The sequence below is a fragment of the Neomonachus schauinslandi genome, chromosome 4 (assembly GCF_002201575.2).
Source record: "Neomonachus schauinslandi chromosome 4, ASM220157v2, whole genome shotgun sequence".
Classification (NCBI taxonomy): domain Eukaryota; kingdom Metazoa; phylum Chordata; class Mammalia; order Carnivora; family Phocidae; genus Neomonachus; species Neomonachus schauinslandi.
The window spans coordinates 7,985,432-8,004,717 of NC_058406.1; the positions used below are offsets into that span (position 1 = coordinate 7,985,432).

Below are 19,286 nucleotides of genomic sequence, written 5' to 3' on the forward strand. Positions count from 1 at the left end.
CTGCCTCTATCGGGGTGCAATGCCGAAAGGCAGAAGTGGGTCTAGGGGTGGCTGGGGAGTTCCAGCAGGAGGTGGGGAGAAGTCCCTCGTGGATGCTTGCACAAAACTGCCTTAAAATGGTCAGTCAATACAGACATATCTATTTTTATTTTTTACTTTGTAAGAAAAGGGCTCAAAGAGCTTTCTAACTTGTCTATAAAAAGTGGCTGCAAAATGAAGGTGGATGACACTACGGTTAATAATTCATGCTGTATGTAAGTATTTTGCTTTGTAAAAATAAAATACTGTAGTATGTTGTAAACATGCGGAGTTTCTTTTTCCTTCTACAATAAATTCTTCTGAAACCCGTTGGTTTTTAAATTATTGCCATTATCATTTAGAGCAAGGTAAAAAGCTTCAGTGAAAAATCAGAGGGTGAGCAGTCTTCAGGGAAAGCAAGGGAGGAGCCGGAAGCCAAAGAGCGAAAAGGTGGGGGACAAAAAGGGCAGCAGCCGCTGGGAGAGGTCAGTTCTAGCCTACCCACCTAATCCCAACAGAGCCCAGTGCCCCACATGGCTTCAAAATACTTCGCAAACCAACACTCTTCCTTTCTACTTGAGCAAACTCACACATAGAGAGGGAGCATATCTTTAGCCATAACAGATGCCAAATAATTTTGAGTGTGAGGAAGTCATTTTTTACTCAATAAAAAGAACCATTCCCTTGACCCAGTCAGTGTGAGGTAAGCCATTATTCTTATTCAGTGTTTCCTATTGTACCTACAGTCCTTGGATTGCTGGGAACCTATTTAACCTTAAAAACAAGAACTCAGGGATTTTCAAAGGAATAGAGTGAGCAGAGAAGTGCACTGAAGCAGGGCATCCCACAGGACAGGCATTCACACAGAAACTTCCTGAAGCAGGCGGGGAGTCTGAGATGGCCAGAAGCCAGCACAATACTGCCTGGAAAGGGAGGATAAAAAGATCAGGGGGTTAAGAGGAGAGGAAGAAGAGCGCAAACGCCTCTGGCAGAAGTAGCTAACAATTCTCTCTCTCTCTCTCTCATCTCCTCTAACCCCACAACTAAAAAACACCTAAAGCTCTAGGCACCAAAGGTTACAATAAACAATTGGGACTGCCTCAAACTAAAAAGCTTCTGCACAGCAAACAATCAATATATTGAAAAAGCAACCTACAGAATGGGAGAAAAGATTTGCTATCTATAACCCCTCATAAAGAGTTAATATTCAAAATATATAAAGGATTCATACAACTCAATATAAAAAAAATAGTCCAATTAAAAAAAAATGGGCAAAGGGCCCAAATAGACATTTTTCCAAAAAAGACATTCTTGGAACCCATTCTTGTGTAGGGCTTGTGTATTTATTATGATGGTTTTCCTGCAGATTGCAGTACAGTTGAGGGAGAAGAGGTTTTTTCCTGTTTTTGTTTTTTTTTCCACAAAAGCAAGACTGCAGATACACAAGAAGAGGCTGGACTCGGGCCAGAGCAGAGGAATCCCCAGTCAGCAGGGCTAAAATGCGGCGGTGTCTGCTCTGGCCTGGGGCACGAGCTCCTGCGTGTGCAAACCGTGAGGGCCGTGAGTGGCCTCGGAGCGCTGCTCTCCTCTCAAGCCGCTCTACGACATCTCTGAGGGGGATAGAGCCAAACACATACCTACACCTTCCAGGCAGGGCCGGGAAGGGCTACAGAAAGAGAGGCTAGTCAAGGCCAGCTGGGGACTCAGGAAGAGACGTGTGGCCCAGGACCACATGAAATACATGTGCATGAAAGGTGCTCAGCATCACTCATCATCAGGAAAATGCGAATCAAAACCCCCAATGAGATTATCTTCTCACATCTGGTACAATGGCTGCTATGAAAAAGGCAAGAGGCAGCAAGTGTTGGCGAGGATGTGGAGAATAGGGAACGCTTATCATTGTTGGTGGGAATGTAGATGGGTACAGCCGCTATGGAAAAGTCTGGTGATTCTTCAAAAAAATTAGAAATAAAATTCCCATATGATCCAGCAATTCCACTTCCGGGTATATACCCAAACAAAAAGAAATCAGTATCTTGAAGAGATATCCGCACTCCCATGTTCATTACATCATTATTCACAATAGCCAAGACATGGCAACAACCTAAGTGTCCAGTGACAGATGAATGGATAAAGAAAATGTCACACACACAAAAAGGAACATTATTTAGCCATAAAAAAGAAGGAAATGCTACAATTTGTGACGACATGGACAAATCTGAAGGCATTACACTAAGTGAGATAAGAGAGAAAAAGAAAAATACTGTATGGTATCACTTACATGTGGAATCTTAAAAAAAACCCCAAACAACCACCCGATTTCATAGAAACAGAATAAAACCATGGTTGCCAGGGGATACAGAGATAGGGAAATGGGGAGGCAGAGGCTGAAGGGCACACACTCTCAGTTCTAAGAGGAGCAAGTTCTGAGGATCTAATATACATCGCAGTGACTATAGTTAGAAGACAGTGTCATGTATTTGAAAGTTGCTGAGAGTAGGTCTTAAGCGTTCTCACCACACACACACAGTTAACAATGTGAGGTGATGGATGTGTTAATTATCTTGAGCTTGATAGTCATTCCATAATGTGTATGAAGGCATCATGTTGTACATTTTAAATATACACAATTGTATTTGTTAATTATTCCTCAATAAAGTTGGGGGGGGCACGGCATCTAAACTTTACTAATCAAAACCTATAGCTGCTGAAATTTACTCATATTTTTACATTTACACAATTGAGTAAACAGAGAAGAAACTTTCCGAGACAATGTGAATGTTGAGGAAAAAAATGTTACCATAAAGCCCACCCCCCAAAACTGAGCTTCTAAGTCGGCATCTGTGGCTCCCTTTACCCTTCTAGGAAAACTTGTTAGAGGGAGCAGCCGAGGGAAAGGGGAGAGCAGTTGTTAAAGAACAGGACACCCCCAGCCACGTAAGCTATAGTGTGCGGATTCTGAGCAGAACCAGTACTTCTTTTTTTTTTTTTTTTTTTTTAAGATTTTATTTATTTATTTGACAGAGAGAGAGACAGCGAGAGAGGGAACATAAGCAGAGAAGTGGGAGAGGGAGAAGCAGGCTTCCCGCCGAGCAGGGAGCCCGATGCGGGGCTCGATCCCAGGACCCTGGGACCATGACCTGAGCCAAAGGCAGACGCTTAACGACTGAGCCACCCAGGGGCCCCCAGAACCAGTACTTCTCAAGCACCTCTTCTGGTGCAGCTGCAGCTGGGCACCGAGGACTCAGAGATGACCTCGGCACAATCTCTGACCTTAAAGAGGACAGAACCACTAGGAACCAAAGGAGAGCTCAGTGTCACCCCTGAAAGTAAAGAACATTTTGTTTCATCCTCTACCATGTGAGAGAGAAGAAGGTATGAGAGCTGCATGTCCACCTCGTAAGCACTGGCCCCCGTTTTTAATTTTCTTTCTGCTGACCTCAATCAGAACATTTTTCAAAAATGGGATTACTTGTCAGGGGCTGAGCAGTGAAAGCATCCAGCTTTGATGAGACCCTTTCTTATACTTAAGGTGATAAAGAAAGAAAAGCAAGTACAATGGACCGAATGTGTGTGTTCCCCTCAAATTCCTACACTGAGGCCAATTCCCAATTTGACAGTATTTGGAAGCGGGGCCTTTGGGAGGTGATTTGGGTCATGAGGGTGGAGTGGCTCACGGATGGAATTGGGGCCCTGATGAAAGACACCCCAGAGAGCTGTGCTCTGCTTTCTACCACATGAGGACTCAGTGAGAGGGTGGTAGCGTGGCAACCTGGAAGAGGGTGCTCACCAGCACCCAACCGTGCTGGTCCCTGACCATGAACTTTCCAGCCCCCAGAACTGCGAGAAAGGAATGCTGAAGCCCCCTGGTCCATGGTATTTTGTTAGAGCGGTCCGAACGGACTAACGCAGGGTACTGAGATGTGGGGTGGCTCTGGAACAGGGTGACGGGCAGAGGCTGGGAGAGTTCTGAGGTGCGCACTCAAGAATGCCCAGGGTGCCACGAATGGACTCTCATAGGCACGTGCTGGTGAGAGCTCAGAAAGAAAAAGAGAGCTAGGGAGAGAGCTTCTGTCTTCTGAGGAAACAGCTATGTAATCATGAACAGAACGGTAGCAGGAATATGGAGGTAAAGGCCATTCTGATGAGTTCTCAGACAGAAATGAGGAATGGTTAGCGGATAATAGAGAAATGGCAACTCTCATTATAAAGTGGCAGACAATCTGAATTGTGTTTGTGTTCCAGTGTTTCGTGGAAGGTAGAACTTGCGAGCAGTGACTCTGGGTATTAGCTGAGGAGACTGCTAAGCAAAGTGCTGAGGGGTGGCTTGGTTCCTCCTGACTGCTTAGAGTAAAATGAGAGAAGAGAGAAACGACATGAATGTGGATTAAGCAAAAAGGAGCCAGAACTTAAAAGATCTGGGAAATTTTCAGCCAACCCATACTGTAAGAAATGAGCACGTGTGTTTGGAAGAGAACACGGAGGGTATGGCCACATGAGGCTTTGCTAAAGGGATTAGTGTGGTGTGAACCACGGACCACATCAGCTGCTCCAGCAGGAAAACCACAAAACAAAATAAAAGGAAAGAGACAGGAAGGAATGAAGGAAGACTATCAAACATCTTGGGTTTTACAGCACAGAACTACGGAGCTATTTGGCTGTGAACATGCAATATTCTTCAAGATGAGAAAAGAATGATCCCAAGGTGGTCCAGAGATCATCATGGCTGCCTGCTTGTTTTCAAAAAGGAGGACAATTGCCCTGCTTTTAACAGGCCTGGTGGACTCTGCCCCAGTGGGTCCAGAAGGCAGACGGTCCCCCAGAGGGCTTGGAGGGCAGAGGATCCAGCCAAAATGGATTACTCCCAAGCCTGGAGATCTCATGAATTTTGCCCTGCTTGGTTTTGGACTTGCTTGGGATCTGTCACCCTTTCCTTCTTCCCCATTTCTTTTAGAATGGGGATGTCTCTCCTGTTACTGCTGGGGCAGTGTATTCTGGAAGCATGTAACTTGTTTGTTTTCACAGGTTCGCAGCTGGAGACAAATTTTGCCTCAGGATGAATTATACCTAGGGTCTCATCCCTATCCCTGACTTAGATGATGTTTACATGAGACTTTAGAGCTGATCCTGGAATGGGTTAAGACTTCAGGGCGGTTGTGATGGAATGAATGTATTTCGCATTTGAGAAGGACATGCATTTTGGGGGGCCAGGGGAGGAATGCTGTGGACTGGATGTTTATATCCCCCAGAATTCCTATGTTGAAGCCTAATCCCCAAGTGATAGTATTTGGAAGTGGGATCTTTGGGAGGTGATTAGGCCACGACGGTAGAGGCCTCATGAATGGGATCAGAGCCCTCATTAACAAGAGCCCAAAGAGCTTGTTCTCTGCTTACCATCACCTGAATACACAGATAGAAGTTGTCCGCTGGGCAACCTGTAAGAGGGTGCTCACCACAACTCAACCATGCCTGCACCCTGACCGTGGACTTCCCAGCTTCTAGAACTGTGAGAAGTGTTTGTTGTATAAGCCCCCCAGGTTATGGTAATTTGTTACAGTAGCCTGAATGGTCTAAGTCAGCAGGCCACCAGCCCTTACCCTAATGCCACAAGCTAACCAAGTAAAAGCCAGGTGTGTGTGTATGCATGTGTATGTAATTGCTTAAGAAGCAATTACACTTACTGATATATATAAGTTTTGAGGAGATGCGAGTAGTTTATACTGTTTCAGCATTAGCCTGGTTTGGGAATTACATGTGTCCTGGAGCAGACAGGTAAAAACGTCAATAGGTAGGGAGGGAATGAGACAGGTTGATCCAGTAGCAAGAGAACAGAACTGTCAGCATAGCACAGCTTTTTAAAACAAAAACCAAAAGTAAGAAATAGCTTTGCAAAGACGTTTTTGTGAACCTCATTATTTCAAAGAGAATTTGAGGCAGTTGACTCAAATGTATAAACCAGAATAAACTTTAAAAAAGTGGACAGTGAAGGGAAAGCAAGAGGAGGAAAGACAAAATAGAGCTGGAAGGGGGGAGGGCAGCAGACAAAAGAGGTCAGGGGGCTGCAGTCCATTAGAAGTGGGCCAGGACTGAGCTGTGAGTCTCAGGGTGGCCACTGAGGAAGGGAGCTCAATCTATCACCAAAGAGCAACGCCTCCAACATGGGACCCAAGTGGTAATTCAGGGACATACGACCCCCCCATGGTGACCCCTGGGGAGGAGTTTCCACGAGGCCCATGCAGAGGACTGGGGTAGTACTGAGCACACATTCTCTAAGAGCAGCTTTGTCTAAGGCTGTTTCTTAAAACTTCCTGCAGTGACAATGATGGCAGGACATTGCCATGGTGCTTAGGAAAAGCAGTTTCACAAAAGCAAGTGGGAAAAGCCGCAAATGGAGAAAGAACACAATGGGAAGATGGGAAGACAAGTGAAGTGGGCAGAACTGCAAGCCGAGCTCAATCAGGCTGGGACAGAACCACACGGCTCAGAGCTCTGGCTTTGGCTGGGAGCACAGGCTTCTACTGGTTTGTGCTTAAAGTCAAGATCAATCTGCAGGGAATTCTTTTTTTTTTTTAATCTGCAGGGAATTCTGAGGATGTATTTTCAGCTATATTGGCTTAAGAGGTTAATGGCCTTCTTGAACATTTTTCCAGGGCTCTGACTGTATCTTCCTATTGCAAATCTGTATACACATCAATGCTTCTGTGATTGTCTCAAATATGGAGGAAACCCTGGGGTGGGACGAGGGGGCTTTCAGAGAGGTATCAAACCGAAAAAGGTCAGCAAGGAAATTAACATGCAAAACTAGTTATATGACACTGAAGTGATTATATTCCTCTGCCAGATTTTCTGTCAATTATCAAGGAAGATGGTGTTACCTAAACCAGGGATGGGAGGAAGAAATGCAGGTTTTCACATCTGCTGTACCTAATTAGAAACGGAAGCCTACTCCATAGGATGGCATGTTTATAACTGTTTGTATGTGGCATTTTAGAAATCAACAGTCTCCAAGCTTACTTTATTTGGACAAAAACATGATTCTATTTCTATCTTCTTGGTCACTTTTTAAAGTGTTTAAAGGAACACTTCTTAGCATTTACTCAAAAGCAGAGCTGGCAGAGAAGCTGGCTATTTGATAATTCTCTCAAATGGAAGAAGCGCCACACACAGCAGACTGTTTCAGCCACAAAGGAGGTACTTATTAGCTGGGTGATTTTCCCCTCAACTATCTGTAGTGAAATAATCAACCATGTTAGCATTTACATGAAGATAATTAGATCCCAGAGTTAATATTCTCTGATAGTCAGCAGGGGAAGCAAACAGTTCTTTGGGAGCTGGAGCTAACATTTGAGGCTGCTTCTAATTTCATAACAGCAGAAAACTGATTAAACAACCTATTTTTTCCATACCCAGAAGACTCAAAATCATCTTAGGAGAGGAGAGAACACAGCCAAAGCCAGGGAAAAGATCACTGAATCTCAGACTTCGCTCTGCCTGCTACACTCGCAGAACTCCAGAGGACGACGACTCAGGCAATAAAACCCCAGTGGCCTCTGAGGCACCGCAACCAGTACGTCCTACTCTGACCTGAGAGCGCGATCGAACCTGGGTGTTAACATCTATCGCCCCCAGGCTGCTGCTGCCTCAGAACAGCTTCAGGGCTGATGCCACCGGGACAAGCCAGCACAGGTGGGAAAACAACGGGAGCCCGTGTGCTGAGGGTCAACAGAAATGCCAATTACGGCTCCAAGAGTGGGGAAGAGCCATCTGCAACCGCATCTCATTTAAACGTGTTGGCCTGGACCCGACGGCAGATTTCACAGAGCAGACGTCTCCACGTGACTCCAGTGATTTGGCAGCAGGCAGTGGGGGGAAAGAGGTCATTTCAGATGAAGGCAGCAATTAAAAAGGGCTTAGAGCCTACCTGATGAGAGACTCTAGGATGGCGGGGGTGGGACCTTTCTGGAACTCCAGTTCTTTGTAGTGTAGTGCTTTGGCGTATGCTCGGCACTTGGCAGCCCTCTCACCCAGCAGGACAATGCCATTGTCATCTCTCAATGGCAGGGGGCCCTAGGGCAGAGCAGAACCCACAGCATAGGAAAACAGCGGCCGGGCATGAACGGGAGTAGGCTGCCTGGGTGCTTCTCCCCTCCCACCTGTTTCCTGTCAGTCTCCATCTGGACAACGGGGCAAAGTCTCACCTTGTCACTGTGTTCCATGAATTCAGCCAAGTTTAAGAGGGTCTGCGTGACTTCGGCAATGTCCTGCGAGGTGAGGGCCAACTCGATGCTTCTGATGAGTTCATCCTGCTGGTCTTCATTCAGTTCAGACCAGCAGGACACAAATGCGGCATTAAAAAGATCCCTGAAGGCAGAGAGCAGTGGGAAAAGATGTTGGAAATGCTCTGTGCCTCCAGCTGGTGCCACAGAGTCACTTATCAATCTACTCCTGGCATCAATGATTTTGCTCATACAGACCAGTGCTGTCCAACAGAACTTGCTGGAAATGGTCTATCTTTCCTATCCAATACGGTAGCCACTGAGTACTTGAACCGTGCTAAGTGTGACCGAGGAATGGAATTTTAAGTTTTATTTAATTGTAATTACCTTAATGCAACCACGCGTGGCTAGTGATTACTGATTTTACAGCTCGGGTATAGACACTGTGCTACACGGGAAGCCGTGTGAGGGCGTGGGGGGAGAAAGAAGAGCAGAGCTAAATAACCTGTCTCCACAGGCATATTTCTTGGCAGTTTTCCCATCTTTTCTCTTCACGGGAGGGATGAACAGAAAGGGGACTTCTAACACAGAAGCTGGCATGAACAGATTGAGAATAGAATAATCTTCAAAGGATTCTTGGGATGCTTCTCAGGCAAGATTGGAAGAGGCAAAGGCAGTGCCCGTGACTGCTTTTCAAAATACAACCAGAACCCCTAGTTGAATGGTCTTAAACACAACAACCCAACTTAAGAAACTAGAAGTGTTAGAAGATAGAAACCCAATCCATAAATTCTCAAAAGGTCCTCCAAGCCAATGTAACTGCTGGAGACCTGGAACCAGAGGTGCCATTTCTAAGATTACTACAACTATTTTAAATCATTAAAGCATCACACGGACTGGCATATTTGCTGTGCCCAATATCTGAACTTTAATCCCATCCCCTCTTTTTTGGTGAATGTTGGGGGAAGGGGGTTGGAAACTGTAAGATACGCTTATAATGTATGGGTTGAGCATTTGATGCCTCTACACATCCTTTCTATTACATATGAAAAAGGTTAACTCAGACCAATGTATATAATTTTGGAATCTGCTGGAAAACACAAAATTTGAAATGTAAAGGGTAACATGAAGACCAAAAGAAGTCCTGTGTAAATTAAAAAATACACTTTCTGACCTACATCCAAGGCCACACCGGATCCCAAACGAGCACACTTGGCACCACGGGGATAAACACATAGGTGTATGTCTATCACAAGTCTCTTTTGGATGACATTGTGCTCAGAAGTGACTTGGAGCAGAAGAGAGGTATACTACATCAGCTGAGCATATGAAATCTGCACACTGTGGAGTCGGGGGAATCCTAGGAACTATTTTTATTTATTTTTTATTTTTTTTAAAGATTTTATTTATTTATTTGAGAGAGAGAATGAGATAGAGAGAGCATGAGAGGGGGCAGAGTCAGAGGGAGAAGCAGACTCCCTGCTGAGCAGGGAGCCCAATGCGGGACTCGATCCCGGGACTCCAGGATCATGACCTGAGCCGAAGGCAGTCGCTTAACCAACTGAGCCACCCAGGCGCCCTCTAGGAACTATTTTTAAAGCATAAAAAAATACCACTTTATGCCTCATTATAAATAATAATCATCCATTGTAGACAAATTTGGAAAACAGGAAAAAGAATAACAAAGAAAATAACTACTCCTTAGACCTTCCAACTTAATCACTGCTCTATTACTTTCTAGTCTTTTTCCATGCAGATGTGTTTTTAACAGTTGAAATCACACAATTCCACAGGTTTTGTACCCTATTTCATTCATTTACATTATACTGTAAACCTTCCATATGCAAAGATTATAAATCAAATCTTTAAAGGCTTCTTAAGATTTATTATTTAAAACAGTATTATTTTATGGCAAATTCTATTTCCTGGAGATGGCTGCAACAATATCTCCTGTTCCACATGCTCTTCTAGAATCTTCCTATCATGAGATGGCATCCATATCACCTTCCCTTGAATATGAGTGGGTTTCTGTGACTGCCTTGAACAAGAGTGTGGGAGAAGTGATACTGTGTGACTTCCAAGGCCAGCTCATACAAATTCCATATACTTCTGCCTCGTTCCCTTGGGGATGTTCACTCTTGAAAACCTGCCAGTATTCTGTGAGGAAGCCCAAGCACCCCACAGAACAACCCACATGGAGAGGAACCAAGGCCCCTAGCCAGGGCAGTTCCCATTTGAAAGCCCCAACCTGCCAGACATGTGAATGAGCCACGCTCAAAGTGGGTCCTCCAGCCCCTGGACAAACACCCCCACTGACACTGACGCAGAGACGAGCTGTCCCCACAGGTCATGTCCAAACTGCAGATTTATGAGCAAAACAAATGACTGTTGTTGTTTCAGACTAGTAAGTTTGGGGGGGTATCTGTAATTCAGCAGTAAATAATTAGAGTTCATTATTATTAGAAAGCAGTTATATTAAACCATTACATAGTTCTTTTCAGAGCTATAAATGACTTTGTAATTAAAATTTTGGACCCAAATCTAAGGAAAGGTCTGCTAGCAAGGTTAAGATGGGTGCTTTTCCTATAATATGAGCTTGTTCAACCTGCCTTTTCTTTTTTTTTTTTCCTCCACAGGTTGACAAAATTAAAAATACTAGCCCTTTTTATAATTATCGCCGATAAAGAATTCTTATATATTGTCTTCTCTGTGCTGATCCTCTTGATCCCATCCTGAAGCGGGGGACGTACCTGGCCATCGGGTTGTAGGCCTGAGCCAGGGCCCAGCACGAGCGCAGGGAAGGTGATGAAGAGTCCTTCAGGAGCTCCAGACTCAGCCGCCTCAGCCACTCCAACCAGTCATCTTTGGAGACCCTTCTGGCAGCTCCCCAAGCCTGTAATCCCCCAGGTGACAGTGGAAAACCATCAGCTTTCAGGGCCAACTGTAAGGAGCCCTCGTCTATTTAATGATTATTCTGTCTTTGATTTATAAAATCATACCTCTCGTGACAAAATTCCCTCAGAGCACAAATACAAAAGAATAATACTTAATTAGAAGCCATAAAACAAAAGCAGCAACTTCTGGAATTGAGCATGATATAGAAAAAGACTGTTTTACAAATCATTTGTGCTGGACTCAGCAAAGCAGAAAGCTCTACAGACCCAGAATGGATGGGCCCGTCACACGCAGGGTGCCTTCAACAAAGCCTAATGGCCCCTGCAGCGTGTGACGGGCCCTGGACGCTCTGCATTAGGACATTGGCTCATTCAACAGCAAAGGGTAACACAGGGAGAGGGAAAATGGTCAGGTTCATAGCACCGTGAATCACATTACACTCAGGCGAGCCAGAGCCCAGAGCACACGGCACTGGGGTGGAATGAGACAAAAGGAGTTTAACAGATTTAATTTTTACTTTCTGATTTATCCCCTCCAACATTCCTCAAAACTCTGAGCACTCCAGGCATCAAGAGTTTCGGCCAGGGGAAGCTGAGGGAGGTGGATGGGAAGACCCAGGCTCTGGAGACGGGCAGGCCAGTGTCATGGCCCTAGCTGCACTCTAGAGCTCAGTGGCCTGAGTTCAAATGACTCTTATCTAACTCACTGGCTGTCTGACCTTGGGCAAGTCACTTCTCTTCTCTTGGGCCTGTTTCCTCACTTGTAAAATGAGGATAATGGTTCTACCTCCTAGGGTGTTTTCAGGATTAAGTTAATATGTGTCACAGATTTATACCAGTGCTTGGCACGAAGTTAGTGCTCCTGGGAGTGCCTATTCCTGTGAAGTCAGGAATACCAGTTGGAATCCTGGCTCCACCGCTCAGCAGCTGGAGCACTCTGGGCAAATTACTTGTAGGTTGCATCTGAGCCTCAGTCTTCCGCATCAAGGGGTAAAATATCTAATGAGCCCAGCTGGAAGAGATGAGCAAAAAACAGTTGCTCTTATTATCAAAACAACATCTCTTTGAGCTGGCCTAGCCCTAACTTTTTAAAATATATTCTTTTTTTAAAGATTTTATTTATTTATTTGACAGAGAGAGACACAGCGAGAGACGGAACACAAGCAGGGGGAGTGTGAGAGGGAGAAGGAGGCTCCCCACTGAGCAGAGAGCCCGATGCGGGGCTCGATCCCAGCACCCTGGGATCATGACCTGAGCCAAAGGCAGACGCTTAATGACTGAGCCACCCAGGCAACCCTTAAAATATATTCTTAAAAGATTTTTCCAGCAGGACATGTGTACTCCCTAAGCTAGGGAAACTGAGCAAGTTAGAGCAGAGGTTCCCCAGGGAAGTGGTCCAGGGAGTGGAAGAGATCCCCGTGTGCTACACCACCTAACTAACCATCAACGACTCAACCCCTCACTTTCCTGGGATAAACTGGAGATCTGCTGTGGCTTCTGATGAGTTACAAATGAGTGATACCATATAAACTACTGTTTTATGTCAGAAACTGAAATAGAGACATTAAGGGACAAACTGAAAAATTATGTGCATGATTCTGACGATACAAGGAGCCAGTAGGAAGAGTGACACTAGTTACTTGACTTTTAAAGTTTGTTCTGTTGAGCAAAATGGGAACAGCAAGTCCTTTTCTATGCAGAGGCCTCTGGCTTCCTCCCTACACAAAGGGTCTCCGGATAGCTGCTCTGTAACGCACGGCACTTCCAAAGTTGAACATACACAAGGGAGGATCAAAAATGTCTTTTCCCTCCAGCGATGTGAGGCTGAGCCTGGGTAAGGCGGAGACAGTTCAGCAAAGCGGCTAAGAGACTGGGCTCTGCAGTCACGCTACCTTGGTCAAACCCTGGCTCCACCATTTACTCGCTGACTTTGGGCAAATCACTCAACCTTTCAGGGCCTCAACATCCGTATCTCTGCAAATTGCCGACAGTAACGATAGCACCTAACTCACAGGGCGAAGGGTAAATGAGTCAATATACGCAACGTGCTCACATCAGCGCCTGACACACGGAAAGCACTCCACAGACGTTGGCAGTTGTCAGCGCCATTACTGTCACCGTTTGAGAAATGGTCGCAAAGAAGTCTCTGGAAACCTTAGCTTCATGGACAACTGCACGATCTATCAAATAGGCTAAGTCCTCCATGTGGCCCTTCCTTGCTGTTCTTTCATTTAAAACCTAATCCATGCTCGCTTCTCTGGGTCCTGTGGTAACTGTGTCAACACGAACCAGCCGCCTTCCGCCAGCAGCCACAGCTGACCGCCTCCTCCAGTGAGGCCGGCGCAGGCTGACGGAACGTCAGCTTATCCATTTAGAAGGTAAGCCCAAATAGCTTCTCCTCGGACAGGAAAGCTGCTGGAAATCCTGGCAGGCACTCTGGAGGTATACACGAACGGTTTCTACGTTTTCCGCCCCGTGTAACTCCCCTGTTAGCATAGGCAGCAGAAAGATGACCGAGGTGGCGCGCGGTTACTCGGAAAGCGGGTCCGACCGGTCACGGCACCGACCCCGAGTGCCCTGCGCACAAGTATGTGGAGGCACAAATGGGCTGAGGGTCAGCGCTGGAGATCCTGCGTAGGGTTCCTGGACTGGATCTGTTCTCTCAGGTGAGATACACTAGAGACTCTTTATTTTTTCTGTTTGACAAAGGTCACGCTTCTTTTTCTAAGTCCTGGGTAGAAAGCAAATCTTCCTGGAAGCAACCCAGACTACAGGGGAGTTTCCTAAAATAGTCAGGACATGGCTCTAAGAGGGTGGACAGCTGCCTGGTTAGAAGGACATTCTGAACCCAGGCAGGCGGAAAACATCTGGGTGGAAATGTGTGTCCGGCTTCTCTGCCCGGCCCCTCCCTGAAAGGTGAGGTGTCAGCAGAGTGGCCTCAATGGCGGCCTGGGGATGCTGGGTGCCTGGCGGCCCTCTCCTTCTCCTGCAGTCTTGGACTAGCGCTGGCACGCTCCACGGAGGGAAAGCAGCATTACCCCTGCCCCAGGGGTCTTTCACCGCTTCCCTCGTAAATCACCCAACCCTTCTCGGCGGCGGCCACTTTACAAAAGCTACCTGTGCGGGTGAAGGCTGGCTCAACAGTCAGTGATGAGCCCCGGTGTTCCCCGGCTGTGTGTGAACACACACACTCACAGGTCTGTGTTCAAATCTTTATGGGCTTGGCCAAAAGAAGAAAACAAGTTCTGCCCAGTTCTCTACCTCGGTCCACGGCTATTCTTGAAGTGCAGCTGCTGTGGGCCAACCGCTAAGAAAGGAAGACTACCACCACGTGGAACTCTAAACACGGAGCTGCTCACAGTCACCAGGAGCACTGACAATAATGCGAAATGTGGGAAATAAGCAACCTGGTATATTTATTTAAAAGTCAGTGACAGAACTACGATTATTCCGCTCAGATCTACCAGCGATGCTTTGAAACTACCTGTTTTTAAATGGATGGCTGGTGGCATACGTGGTGGGAAGCTGGTTATATCCCAGGCTTTTGTGTCAGCAGAGAGAACTCAGTACTTATCTGCAAAGATCTAAAAGCTTGCTACTCAAAGTGTGGTCCCTGGACCAGTAGCATGGGCATTACCTAGGACTTTGGTAGAAATGCAGAATGTAGGCCTGACCTCGGACTGCCCGTCACAACAAGCATTCTCACCAGCCCCCAGCAGTCAGCAAGCCCTGTGAGTCTCAGCAGTCTGAGAAGCACTGCTTTCAAGAGCTGGCATCAGTCTCAGTGCTAATTAGGGGACTCACTGGTTTTGTTCCACTCATGTAAAAAATAAGAATGTTATTTGCAACAAAGGATTCTACTATTAAAGCTCCAAGGAAGCTTAGAACTTTGTTCTACACTTAACCTTTATTTTTAAAAATGTGTAATTTGGACACCTGGAAAAAGACGAAATGACCTAAGCTCATGGTATCTAGAGTTTCAGAAAAATGCTTGGGCTGGTCTGTGGTTGTTTTAAACTGATGGTAGCAAGAGCTAAGAGTTCTGAACAAGAGAGAAGAGCAGGGCTCTCCTTTACAACCCGCCCGCCCCCGGAAACCATGGACTTGCCTTTTGGAGGTTGATGGTGCTGACATGCAGTTTCTTCATGGGTCCTGTTTCTACTGGCCCACTAGCCAATGCGTCTCCTTGGCCACTCCTCAGCATTCGATGCTGGTAAATCAAAGGGTCTTCTTCTTCATCAGCAAGAGTGTATCCCTGCAACCAGAGATTTACAGAAAAACCCTGCAACTCCGCTAGGTCCTCCCAGGTTAGAAAACACCCTTAAACCGTGCGAAGGTCGCATCTTCTGGAAAAGTCAGGATGTCAACAAGAAGGAAAAAGTTATATGCATGGACAAAATGAACCACGGGTGGGCTACACTGCCCACTGCAGACCCATCTTTGCTGGTCACTTGCGGTCAGTGACAGCACTGACTCCATAGCATGAGCACACAGCTGGCAAAGCTAAAACTGTGAGCAGTGATCCAAGGGACCAAGTGCTATGAGCTGGGGGGGGCAAACAGCCCGCTGCCTGGCTTTGTGTGGCCCAGAAGCCAAGAAGGGTTTCTATATTTTCAAATGACTGGAGAAAAAAAAAATCAAAGGAGGATGACTATTTTGTAGCACATGCAAGCTATTCAAGAAGCACACCTTGGCGTCCCTTAGTGGAAGCGCATAGGCAGGCGGCCAGGCTCACGCTCTTCCACGAGCAGGCGGCTGCTTTCCGGCCTCGGGCAGCAGGGCCCAGTCACTGCCTCAGAGCCCACATCGCCTACAGAGCTGAGAAAAACCTGCTATCTTTACAGAAACTGTTTGCCCATCACTAGTTTAGGACTATAAAGCCAGATGTGCTCCCAGACCCATGAGGAGAGTCAACGGGGGACTTTGGGACAGAAACCAAGCGCAGTTCACCTTGACAATTCTGCAGATAAGGACATCATAGCGCTGATGGTTGATTCGGTGTCGCACCAGGACTTTATTCACCATTGGAATGAAAATTTGGTACTGTCGAAGGAGAGGGAAGAGGTCAGAAACGTTACTCTGCAGAGAGGGTTTCCCTGAGTTTGGGGTGGCTCTGTGTTACTCAGAAGAATCAGCTACTTGTCTGTCTGTCTGTCTGTCTCTCACACACTCACACACACACACACACACACACACACACACACCCTGCTACAATCCTAGTCCCTATGCCCTTCCGTCTGGGTTACTGTGATGGCCTTTGACTGCTCTCTCTGCTCCTACCCTTGGCCTGGTCTGTTCTTCCAAACAGCACTGTGAGTCACCAGGTCAGACCACAGTATTCCTGTGATCAAGATCCTCCAAAGTCTTCTAGTCTTGCTCAGAGTAAAAGCCCAAGTATTTATAATGGCTCACAGCAGTGATGTGCAAATTTCTGTGGGCATCAGAATCATCTGGAGGGTTTATGAAACCGGAGATTGCTGGGCTCCACAGCCAGCTTCTGGTTCAGGGCTGGGCACAGGCCCAAGAATCTACATTTCTAACAGGTTCCCAGCTATGCAGATACTGTCCAGGGACATCTGAGAACCACTGGCCTACGGCACCTGGTCTCTATGCCCCATCCCAGCCCCGCCTTATCTCTACGACCTGAACTCCAAGCCTTCCCCCTCACCCCCCAGCACCCTCCTCTGAAGCCACACTGCTTTCCTGCTGTTCCTTGGACCTTTCAAACGTGCTGCCTCCTCACACCTTTGTATTTGCTACTCCTTCTGCCAGCATCTAACTCTCTGGGCGCAGACCTTTATTTGGGTCTCTGGTCAGACATCAATTTATCAGAGGTCTTCACTGTCCACCCTAAACAAACAGCGGCTCTCCCCACTCACTCTACACTCTTATGAGACAGACTGTTTATTAGCTTTGCCTCACTGGAATGTAAGCTCCATGAGAACAAGGACACCATTCTGTTTACTGTGTTATCCCAGAACAGCATTTAGTGCACAGAGATGGCTCGAGAAATATTTGCTAAATAAATGAAGGACAAAAAAAAGCAAATAATTCCTAGTTCTTTGAAGGTAGTTGAGAGCTACAGACTAGCAAATAGAGATGTTCACAAACAAAAGGCATCTTCCCCAAGCCAGGCAGAAGAGCACGTCTGTTCAGGACTCCTGCCTCACCTTCTTCCCCAGTTGGAAGACCAGCGAAGACAACGTGTCCATGGCTGTGGGACGCAGTTCCGGGCTCTGGTCCAGCGTTCGAACAATTGGATGAATGATCCGGGAGGCGTAGTCAGTGAAGTCCAGGGACTCCGTCAGGCGGTCCACAGTCTCTAACGCTGCCCTACAACAATCACGGACATACGGTAATTGTTAACACATGGCCCCAAAGTACGAGAAGTGGCTGAGGGTTATCTTATCAGCACCAAATGGGAAGGCACGGCCTCGGAGGTACCTCGGGTGACATGGATCCAACATAAGTCCCAGTGGGATAGGGATGGTTAAGATTTCCAGAAGCCTGGGGCATTTCTGGACTAAAATAAAGAGAGCTGAGGTAACAAAAAAATGGAAAGATGGCATGGGAACTTAAGAAAAGGACATTTTTAACCAAACATGAAAAGCTCGATGGCTGCTTAGTCCCAAAGTGCAAGTTCTTACTTCCGAGACGGCAGTGGAACTTCCGGGGCATCAAACAGCTTCACGATAGGGGGCAACAACAAATGCAGATAGTCATCCAGGTTGGCGCCAAACAGCTGGATGGCAGCCAATAGCTGCAAAAGAGAGCAAATGCCCGGTGATGAACAAATAAAGGCAGGTACCAAGCATGCAGAGCGGGGCAAGGGTGTGGGTAATTCCGAATTCTGTGGGGACTCTTGAAAAGCCTTCAGTAAGTGGCCTTGAGCTACATTCTTTCAGTAGCCTTCCCCCTCTCCCCCATTTTATTTTGCTTGTGTATTATTTTGCTTTCTCTGAGCTTATTTCAATGGATAAAGAATCAGTTGCTAGATAATAGGAGAACGGGTCCGGGATAAAACGTTTACCAAGAATAATCCAATAAAAGAGAGAAAACACAAGTCCAATCAAGAGAGGATTGTAAACATCCTGTCAACTGCACACATCGGGTATTAGCATTCTTTGGACTCGATCTTGTGGATCAAGCACCATCCTGTCACTCAGACCAGGGTCTTGCCTCTTAGTTGATCATCCCTGGACTCTGACGGATGCTGGGAATCTCTCTAGAGGACACCTTTCTGGACTCACCTTGATGGAGACGATGCGGCCTGGGCTGTTGTCATGCATGAAGACACGTAGCATGTGTGGGATCAGCTGGGGCAGGTAGAGCTTAAATTCACCCCCAAGAGCTACCACAATCTGCTCAATGAGAAGGATGATCGTGCTCTGGATCGAGGTGTTCATGACCCAGAATTCCTATAAAGAGAGAAGAGAGAGAGAAGCAAAGCCAGGTGCTCTTCTCCTGAACTAGGAATCAAGGAACTGAGACGGACCAAAAGAAGCAAAACTGTAGTGAGCACAGTCTGCCCCAAGAGAGACTCCCTCCCCAGCCTCCTCTCCCCAGGCCTCTTTGTATCCTAGGTCACAGTTACAGTGAACAAATTAAACCGCATTTCCCCAAATGCACCAGGCTCCTTTGTTCCTCTGTGCTTTGCTTGTGCTGCGCTCTGCCTAGAACTCCACCTTTTGCTCAGCTAAGCCCTGTGTTTCTAGACCCGGCTCAAGCCTCACTTCCACGAAGGCTTTCCTGTTCTCCTTCCATTACACACTTTGGGTCCCTCTGCCCCCCTCTTTTCTAGTACCTGTAGTAACTTCATTTTCTTTGCCACCTTCTCTCTGCTAGACTGTAAACTAGTTACGGGCAAGAAACCCCTTTGAGCCACCTCTGTCTCCCTAGGACCTAGCACAGCATCTGGCATTGTCCAGCCACCCGAACACGTTTACAGAGTGAATGAATGAGTGGGTTTACTTTACTCAAGGGGCTCTCAGGCCGCCCACGGTGGATTCTCTACGTTGGGTACCAGCCACTCTCTACCAGAAGATGATTCCAGAGTTTAACAAAGTTTCTTGCCCTTCCTGGATTTAGACTTTGCTAGTCTAAATACTGCTAGATCTAGACAGCACCTGACGTTGGCTCCAAATCATTTTCAGGCCTG

General features: G+C 46.7%; 1 protein-coding gene across 4 annotated transcripts in view; it reads right to left on the minus strand.

Annotated features, from left to right (window-relative positions):
* MTOR (mechanistic target of rapamycin kinase) overlaps positions 1-19,286 on the minus strand; it is a 124,478-nt gene that overhangs the window by 65,511 nt on the left and 39,681 nt on the right. For all 4 annotated transcript variants that reach the window (XM_021684043.2, XM_021684040.1, XM_021684042.2 and 1 more), the window contains exons 21-28: positions 18,379-18,546; positions 17,776-17,888; positions 17,299-17,461; positions 16,079-16,171; positions 15,237-15,383; positions 10,985-11,127; positions 8,217-8,379; positions 7,940-8,085 (exon numbers count right to left, since the gene is read on the minus strand). In XM_021684043.2, the coding sequence (XP_021539718.1) occupies positions 7,940-8,085; positions 8,217-8,379; positions 10,985-11,127; positions 15,237-15,383; positions 16,079-16,171; positions 17,299-17,461; positions 17,776-17,888; positions 18,379-18,546 (1,136 nt within the window). The remainder of the gene's footprint in view (positions 1-7,939; positions 8,086-8,216; positions 8,380-10,984; positions 11,128-15,236; positions 15,384-16,078; positions 16,172-17,298; positions 17,462-17,775; positions 17,889-18,378; positions 18,547-19,286) is intronic.